A 10,002-nucleotide genomic window follows, 5' to 3' on the forward strand; every position below is an offset into this window, starting at 1 on the left:
GGGTATATTTGAGGGGGTCTGAAATCTCTGCTCTAAGAATATGGCTGGCAACAGCTATAAGTATTGTTGTTGTTGTTGTTTTTATTGTTAAATAATCATTCCAAACTTTTTTTCTTAGCCCAAGCCTTCCCGTTTTAAAGAAAAGTTCCTGGAGCAAAGCATGGACATTGAAGATCTAAAATATAGTTCAGAATATTCTGTGAATGAGCCTGAGGACAGTGATAGTGATGGTGGCAATGAGGATGATGAGGAATGGAAGCCAACAACATTAGTTAAGATGTCCAAGAAGAACGTCCAAGGGGTAGGAGGCAGCTCTCTTTCAGGGGTTCTAGTCATTAGTCTTCACTGCCAATGGGAATATGCCAGCCCCAGACCTGTACCTCAGTCCTTCTATCCCATTTGGAGTTATTGGCTCCACTGAAGGGTGCTTGTGAGGCTAGCTCTGTGTAGAACATGGGGCTACTTGAGAGGGCTCAAGTATATGAGGGCTCTCTAAATGTTTTCAGGTTCTTACCAGTCTAAACAGGTAGTAGCGCTCTATACCATTTCATTGAAACTGGTTCCAGTGTGGTCATAATAATCCTTCACATTTTTATAGCACTTTACAGTTTGTAAACTATTCTCATATATGTTACTTCTTTTCATTGTCACAAAAAATTCCAGTGAGGTGTTGTTTATTATTTGTATTTTACAGATGGGTCTGAGACCCATGGAAGGGAAATAACCTTGCCCAAGGTCATTAAACCAAATGACAGTCAGGACTTGAAACCAAATATTCTGACTCCACGTCTGATTTGTTTCTACCACCTCATGGTCATCAGTAAAAATTGCAGACCAGAAGCTGAGTGGGAACTTTAAGATCGAACATACCAAGTTAAGGCTAGTTAGGAACAATCTGACTTTGAAGGATGCTTTATTTACTTACGTAATGATAGTCCTACATAATGATCAAACTTAGATGTTTTATGTTCAAACATTAACTTTCCCGGCACTACAGTTCACCACTACCCCAACTGTGCCCTGCAGCCACATTCTACTTAAAGAGAACAACTCACAAAATACCCTAGCTGGATTCTTGGAAAGTTACTTGATTTTATTAGCTGATAGTGCACTACATGGGGAACTGAGCCTTGTAAAGCCACAACACCAGAGAGAAGCAAGTCATGAGAAAGAGATAGTCACAGTGGCATTAAAGCATTTGGATAGTCATCAGGAATGCAGCATACCATGTGCTCTTAGTGGGACTAATGGCTCATCCTTACCTTCAGAGAGCTTATAATCTAATGGGGAAAACAAGGCAAAGAAATAGGAGCACATTATAGAACCTCAGCATATTCATCTCAGGGAGATGGACTGACTCTCATTCATTTACACAACAAACATTTATGGACTCTCTACTGTGGTTGAAGTAGAAAGCATGAGCTGAATGTCGATGAAAAGGTCAGCCAAAAATAGGAAGCAGAGGTAAGAAATACACACAGAGGAGTTGCAATCATGGCTCAGCGATTAATGAACCCGACTAATTTCCATGAGGATGCGGGTTCTATCCCTGCTCGGTGGGTTAAGGATCCAGCGTTGCTGTGAGCTGTGATGTATGTCGCAGACATGGCTCGGATCCCATGTTTCTGTGGCTGTGGCATAGGCCCATGGCTACAGCCCCAATTGGACCCCTATATGCCAGGAACCTCCATATGCCACGGATGCAGCCCTAAAAAGATAAAAGAAAAAAACACCATAGCATGTTTACAAATATTGTCATTTGTCCCCTTTGGCAGAAAAGAGGGAGCAGTTGTCTAGTAAATATAAGACTAGAGCTCAAGTGTCCTAATTCCCAGTCTGGTATTCTTTATGTTACAATTTTCACCAGATCTTATCATTCTGAGATATAATGTAAAACTAAAATCAATACTAAAAGAATTATGGACTGTAGGAGTCCCCACTGTGGCGCAGTGGGATCAGCAGCATCTCTGGAACCCTGGGATACATGTTCAATCCCCAAACCCAGCACAGTGGGTTAAGGATCTGGCATTGCCAAAACTGTGGCTAGGGCCTGATCCCTGGCCTGGGAACTCCATTTGACGCGGGACAGCCAAAAAAAAGAAAGGAAGGAAAGAAAGAAAAGAAAGAGAAAAAGAATTAAAAATTCTTAATCCTCATTGCACATTAGAATCTCCAAGGGAGCTTTTAAACACATGGAGCCTGGGACCCCACCTCCAGATATTCTGATTTAATTAGTCTGAGGTGGGACCTGGTGCACCTGTTTTGAAAAGCTCCCCAGAAATTCCTTATGTGCAGCCAGGGGTTGAGAACCACTGGCTTAAAGGAACCCCAGAGGTCTTTCATCTCTACTTCCCACTCTATATAAAGAATCTCTATTATAGTGGTTCTCAACAATGGTGTTGGGACATACTGGGGAGTTGCTAGCAGTTGTGATACACACATATGTATACACACACACACACATATACATTCCACATACCTGATATTTAAGATTATGTCTGTGGCAAGATCCTGCTCCCTCCCTTATATTCTGATCTGCATTCTGGTGTGAGAGAAAATAGGATGAATTTATGGCTAGAGCATATGGCATTCACGTGACTACATCTGTCATGTAAGTAAGTCATGAGTGTTCTATAATACCACTACCAGGTGTTTAGCCTCTGGTTTCTTGAAAACAAGTAATCCAGTAGGGGGAAGTTCACAGTCTTACAGGGCAGCCCATTGTATTCCAGATAGCTATTAGAAAGTTGTTCTTGGTTGAGCTAAAAGTATGCTGTCCTATAAAACATCCCAATGAGTCTCGGCTATGTACAAGTCTAATTGTTCTTTGTTACAGCTCTCCAGATACCACTATCATTCTCTTATCCCTGTAGATAAACTAAAGACACATAGACAAGGTAATAGAGTGTTTTTGAAGCACATCAATAAATGTGTAAATTCTCAGAGAACTATACCCAGTCCATTGCAATCAATGGATCACTGTCACCCTGGTGAGATATCTCTAGGACATGTCATAGAACTCTATCTTTTGCTCTTATTCAAAGAAGCAAAGTTTTTGTTTTTGCTTTCATGTCTAATGTTGGCAAGGGTGACTAAGATGGGTATTCCTGTCTGTTGCTATTAGGAATGTAAATTGGTCTACCTTTCTGGAAAGCAACTTGAAAATACATATGAAAAGCCTTAAAATGTTTTTATCCTTTGGCCCAGTAATTATACATGTAGGTATTTATACTAAAGAAGTGGTCATCAGTATGGAAAAAAATTTACAAACTTTTTTGAGCAACAAATTGTGGATCAAGCACTGTTTCTAGGTGCTGAGGATACAATAAACCAAGACTAAGATCCTTGGCCTCATGAAACTGAAGACATTCTTATAGATACAGTGACCAGAAAAAAAAAAAACAAATGAAATAATTTTAGATGATGGTAAGAGATAAGAAGAATATATAGTCAAGTCGTAGAGAATGATGGCATAGGAAGAGGGTACTTTAGAAGAATGTGTGGGAGAGGCCTCTTTGAGGAGGAGATCTCAAGCTGAGATCTGAACAAAGTGAGGGAGCAAATCAGGAAAAATTCAGAACATTTCAAGAAAAACAAATAGTAAATGCAAAGGCCTCAGGTCAGAAGCGAGCTTGGCTTATCAAGGAGCAACTGAAAAGGCCAGTGTGGCTGGAGGATATTGAGAAATAGGAGAGTGTAGTACACAGTCAGGTCAGAGGGGTAGTCAGGGCCAGATGCCAAGGGCCTTGTCAATCAATCTTGGTAAGATGTGGATTGTACTTATGTACCAGTATGTTTGCTGTAACATGATTTATTACAGCACACAATTTCTTTCAAAACAATCTTAATATCTAACATTAGAGGACTGGTTTTAAGTAAATTGACATTTCTACATGATGAAATACTATGTACAACTGTTAAATATTAAAAATCATGGTTTTGATTTTCAGGTTTTGTAAAGTAATATATATTATTCTCAGGAAAAAACATGTCATAATGGTTTCTTTTACCTTCACAACTACAGAACAATGGTGATGGTTGGCATATGAAAGAGACTTGAGGACTTGAATTTAACTGTAAATGCAGTATGAATCACAAAGATATGACAAAGGGAAAAAAAGCTACTGTGATTCTAGGATTCACTAACAGAACTATTGAGTTCATAACAAGGGAGGTGTTTGTTTCAGTCTACTTCACAGTGGTCACACCACATTTAGAAAGTTCTCCTCACTTCTGGATGTCACAATTAAAAATGAACTTGGACAAGTTGGTGCATAGCCAAGGTGGTGAGGATTCTTGGAAACCATGTCATGTGGTGAATCATTAAGGGAGCTAGGTATATTTAGCTTTAAGAGGACTTGGACAGAGCGGGACTGGGGAGTGAAAATGGTGCTGAGTTTGAACATCTACGCTGTAAAAATGGGATTAAACTGATTCCATGTCATTCCAGATAGCAGATTTGGGTCCTGAGGTCAGAAGTTATATAGAAACTCTTATCATCTCAGGATAAATAGAGCTTTGGATAATAAGACCAGGAATATTAGAGAGGGGCTTTATAACATCAAATCAGGCTGAGGTCTCTTCTGACTAATCCATTCTGTGAGCTCTGCCACCTATGTTTGTTCCAAGCCAAACTCTCCCACTTTCTTCCACCGTTTCTCTTATAACATCACTTCCTATAATGCAGATCACTCACCCCTTTTTTGTTTAATGCCCTCTATTAAACATACTAGCGAACTCCTGAATGTGTGTGTAAGGAGACCTACTTATTGACGAAATGGGCTTAATACATGAAAAGCACTTGTAACAGTGCCTGGCACACATTAATGTCAGCTATTACTACTGCAGCCTCGTGGGTAAATGTGAACATGGCACTGTGAGGAGTATGGATGAATGGTGGCATGTTCACAGAGTGAAAATGAATGGAGCAGGAGCTCCATGCATCAACGGATAATAAGATACCATTTATGGTCGTTCCCGTCGTGGCTCAGCGGTTAGGGAACCCAACTAGCATCCATGAGGACGTGGGTTTGATCCCTGGCCTCACTCAGTGGGTTAAGGATCTGGTGTTGCCGTGAGCTGTAGTATAGATTGCAGACGCAGCTTAAATCCCACATTGCTGCAGCTGTGGCATAGACCGGCGGCTACGGTTCCAATTGGACCCCTAGCCTGGAAACCTCCACATGCTGCGGGTACAACCCTAAAAAACAAAAAACCATTTATATGTAAAGTTTAAAAGTGTGTAAGATAATTTCTTATATTTTTTAATAAAAACTCATATGTGGTTAAAAAAAAAAAGTATATGGGAATAATATGCACCTAATCCCAAGACACTGCCTCTGGGAGGGAGGGAGGTGAATGGGTAGACAGGAGGCTTCAGTTATATCTGTCTTTGACTCATCAAGGGGTAGTTGGGGACATGAGTGGGTTTTATTGTCTATACTTTTTATATGCCAAAAAATTAATGGCGTCCTAAAATAGGACACATTATTTCAAATGGTGTCTGACTGACCCCATTGCTCCCGTGATTTCTGAACTCCAGATTTCTGCCTGACAGACTTGCTTTTTGACAGCCATTTCACACTGTTGCTTGCTAGATACCTCAAATCCCTAGGCCCTTTTTGCACAAACTACTCTTAAGCCAGATATCCCCCACCTTATATTTATATGGCTGATTTTGGGGGAACCTAAATGCCAGGTTTACATTTATTCCATTATAGCTTTTCTGTCCACTTTCAGCCCATAATTCCAGCCTGTCAAAATATTTTGAATTGCAGTTCTGTTATCCTACATATTAGTCATCCTTCCAGCTTTGCGTCGTTGTTACAGCTGATAAATATGCCTACCTCATAGACTGGTTATGAGATTCAAATGAGGTTTTGAATTTCTATATATGAAAGTACTCAGAAAACTGTAAAGTGCTATACAAATTAAATAATCTTATTTCATATCATCAGTGATTTATTAAAATGTTGAATGATTAAACTGCAGGGGACAAAGCCCAGGCCGATGCTAGACAAATTGTCAAAATGTGAGTTGGATGAAAGTACAGCTTGGGTAGATCTAAAGATACTGAGCAACTATACTCAGTCCTTAAATATGCCTAACTCCACTACCATCCAGCTCACAGTTCTTCACTTTGGCCATAAATTCATCATGAGAATCTTTGTCAGTTGCCCTGTATTGTTAAGGTATCACTGCAGTCTGTCTTTCAAGTTATACTATCCCCAAAGTCTGGCATTACTTGTTCTTAAAAAAATCTATGGTGGGAGTTCCCATCATGGTGCAGCGGAAACAAATCCAACTGGGAACCGTGAGGTTGCAGGTTCGATCCCTGGCCTCGCTCAGTGGGTTAAGGATCCGGCGTTGCCATGAGCTGTGGTCTAGATCGCAGATGCGGCTTGGATCCCACGTTGCTGTGGCTGTGGTGTAGCCCGGCAGCTGTAGCTCTGATTAGACCCCCAGCCTGGGAACCTCCATATGCTGCGAGTGCAGCCCTAAAAAGAAAAAAACAAAACAAAACCTATGGTGGTTCTTGGTGATCATTGTTTCACTAAAAAAGAGAGGACTGAGGAGACAGACACTTAGTAAAGTTCATGGTACTTTCCATTTTATCTAGAATGGCTTGCAAGTGAAGGGAAGATACTTCAGACTTTTCAGTAATGTATCTTTCTACAAACCTGTTTTGCAGTGTTCGTGCAAGGGCTGGTGTGGGAACAAGCAGTGTGGGTGCAGGAGACAAAAGTCGGACTGTGGCATGCACTGCAGCTGTGACCCCACAAAGTGTAGGAACCGTCAGCAAGACAAGGTAGGGTCGGGGCTCTCACCCTTCACCATTCCTTCAGATCTTCCACCAGTTTCTGCCTTTTTCTTCTACCTTCCTTCCTGAAACCTGGAGTCTCCTACACAGTTCTTGCTAGCCTTTTTCCCTTTGCAAACAGAAAAAGACATTTCGCTTCTCAGTCCTTCTTCCTTGCTGCCAACCTGTCCACACAACCCCTTCAAAAACCACAGCCTTGGAAGTTCCCGTCATGGCACAGTTGTTAACAAATCCGACGAGGAACCATGAGGTTGCGGGTTTGATCCCTGGCCTCACTCAGTGCGTTAAGGATCTGGCATTGCCTTGAGCTGTGGTGTAGGTTGCAGACGTGGCTCAGATCTGGCATTGCTGTGGCTGTGGTGTAGGCTGGCGGCTGTAGCTCCAATTTGACTCCTAGCCTAGGAACCTCCATATGCCATGAGTGCGGCCCTGAAAGGACAAAAGACAAAAAAAAAAAAAAAAAGAAAAGAAAAAAAGAAACCACAGCCTTTGCCAGAAGATTCCCAGATGTGCATCTCCCCACCCCCAGCCTTGGCTGTAAAATTTTGTAGTTTCTAGGGCAAGAACAAGGAATAGGAAAACAAGCATTTACAGGCGTATAACCATGCAGGATCAAACTAGTCCAGAGGCTTAGCTGAAACTGTAAGGACCACGTGCTGAGGTAGCAGCTTCCAGGAAGGAAGTTAATCCTTCTGACATCTTGACACATTAGTTACTTAGACCTTTGCCATGGGAACCAGCTATTCCAAGGCTCTAGGAAAAGACCCACAGGAACTTGGTCTTTCTGATAGTCACTGTTAGGAGCCAAGTTAACTGTTGTTGTCCTCCTTATATTGCTCCCAAAAATAGCAAACTAGGGGAAACAAAATGTGTACTGAGAAGGGCAGCACCAGGCAGATCAGATCCCCAAACTTGACTTATGCCTAGCTCTGCCCACAGCAAAAGCTCATTCCTGCTGCTCTCTGTGGGAGACACAGTAATTCTAGCAAGACTAGTTCACTATGCATTTCTCGAACATCTACATGGGAGCAGCTTTTCCCTGGGTCTTCTATTAAAAAGATTTCTAAGATAGGTAGTCATTAGAGGACTGAAGTGACAAGTTAGAGGTCAGGCTAAGAACTATAGATGTAGCATTGTAGAAGGGCCTTTTTTTTTTGGCCGCACCCATAGCATGGGGAAGTTCCCGGGCCAGGAATCAAACCCGCACCACAGCAGCAGCAACCCAGGCTGCTGCAGTGATAACGCTGGATCCTTAACCCACCACATCACAAGGGGACTCCCTAGAAGGATCTTAAGGGTTCTCTATCCCCGTGGTTTTCTCAGTTGGGGTTCTAGAGTCCTGTAGTGGCTCCAGAGAAGTGCTTCTGGGCAGAGGAGTGTGGCCCAACTCAGACCCCATGCCAACCAAAGCAGCTTGCTCTTTGCTTGATTAGATATTGAGTTTCCTCTTAGAATTTCAGTTGTAAAACCACTGATCTAGTACAAATACTTCCATTTTACAGAGAAGGAAACTAAGGCCCAGAGATAAACTTGTAACTCGTTTATACAGCTGGTCATGGTGGCCAAGATTAGACCTCAGGCTTCCTGACTCTTAATCCAGTTCAGTTTCCATGACAACAGGCTATAATTCTAATCTAAACTCTACCACAGAGTCGCCTTGTTACCTAAGCAACTTCTCTCTCTTGGCCTCAGCTTCCTTCTCTGAAAGGAAGACTAATACAGGCAACACCCTGTGGAAATGCTAAAAAGGATAGTGCAGATTATAGATGGAAGAAAATTAATCAAAGAAGTGACCAAGGCTCCGCCTTGCTTGAAATGGTGCCACTCTGCTACCCAGCCATTTGGCTTCAGATGCTGCCATTGAGCATTATGACCTCCCTGAGCAGGGTCACCCTAAGACTTGCTTAGACTGACTGATGAGGCCCTCAGAGCTCTACGTCACTGGTTGAAGGGGAGCAGACTGATTTTGCAACTCCAGAAACTGACTTTCTAATATGCCCATCTGCTGGCTTCTCAGGAGAGCTTGGGCACTGTCGAGCGGACTCAGGATTCTGAAGGCTCCTTCAAACTGGAGGATCCCACAGAGGTGACTCCAGGATTGGCCTTCTTTAACCCTGTCTGTGCCACTCCCAACAGCAAGGTAAGTGGGCTAAGAAGGCAGATGTTTACAAATGTATTAGCTTCCATCTCTGCATTAGCGCTGATAGAGAGCTGTAAGAGAAAAGGAGGTAAAGGTACAGTCAGCTTGCTGGGAACTGGGAATCGGGCAGAGGCTAGAGTCTGATTTTCTCAACAGAGCAGTCTTGAGGGTCACCTCGTACCACGGGGAGTATGCTAAGCATTTGTAGGAGCTAGGCTGTGCTGAGCCTCTGTCTCTACCTCAGATCTAGTCATAGCTGTCTGTGCCCTTCCTAGATCCTGAAAGAGATGTGTGATGCAGAGCAGGTGCTATTAAAGAAGACGGCTTCAGCTGCCTCCTACCTTGGCCTCCCAGAGTCGAAACACATAGCAACAGAATCCCAAGAAAATAAAGCTCCAGGGAAGAAAAAGAAACGAGCTCTGGCCAGCAATACCAGCTTCTTCTCTGGCTGCTCCCCCATTGAAGAAGAGGCCCACTGAAGTTGGACTCATCATCTCTGCCCCCCGTCTGGCTTGGGAGAGGCTTTCCGGTTGCAGCCGGAAGGGGTTTTCTAATGACTCCTCTTGATTTCAGGTTTCTTGCTGTTGACAAAGGAATGGCATGTTACTGAGAGAGAGAGAGAACATTTGTTGGATGCTGGCAACTCAATCTCCGCCCTCCCCACCCCAGCCCCAGACTACTACTCTCCTCTCCAGAAGGGTGCTGAGCTACCTGCTGAAGAGAGAACCAGCTGACCTTCCTGGTGACTCATCAGGAAACAGTCCTCAGTACAATCTAGTTCTTTCTTATTCATGAGCAGTTAGAGCTATCTCCCAATGGGGACCAGGCCAAGGCTATCTTATCTCTAGGTTGTCTCAGCTTAATGGCAGAGCCTGGCCTAGGTTGGTGGCCTGGCAGATCCTTCACCCCACCTCTGGAATGAGGTTGGGATCTTTCCTGTCCTGACTTCTCTGGATTCTACCTTCAGTTGTCTCTCATGTTGCTGAGGTAAATGAAGTCTTTTTAAATGTTAATGTTAAGTAAATAAATAAATCTTAGTCCA

General features: G+C 42.9%; 1 protein-coding gene across 2 annotated transcripts in view; it reads left to right on the forward strand.

Moving 5' to 3' along the window:
- The window catches only part of KIF4A (kinesin family member 4A), a 127,992-nt gene extending 117,990 nt beyond the window's left edge, over positions 1-10,002 (forward strand). For both annotated transcript variants that reach the window (XM_085006759.1, XM_003360353.5), the window contains exons 28-31: positions 119-301; positions 6,692-6,808; positions 8,838-8,960; positions 9,236-10,002. In XM_085006759.1, coding sequence (XP_084862885.1) covers positions 119-301; positions 6,692-6,808; positions 8,838-8,960; positions 9,236-9,439 — 627 coding nt within the window. In that variant the 3' untranslated portion in view covers positions 9,440-10,002. The remainder of the gene's footprint in view (positions 1-118; positions 302-6,691; positions 6,809-8,837; positions 8,961-9,235) is intronic.

Source organism: Sus scrofa, chromosome X (genome assembly GCF_054392235.1).
Source record: "Sus scrofa isolate SSC_HxYL_T2T_F1_AM1 chromosome X, Sscrofa_HxYL_maternal_Yorkshire_Landrace_v2.0, whole genome shotgun sequence".
NCBI lineage: Eukaryota > Metazoa > Chordata > Mammalia > Artiodactyla > Suidae > Sus > Sus scrofa.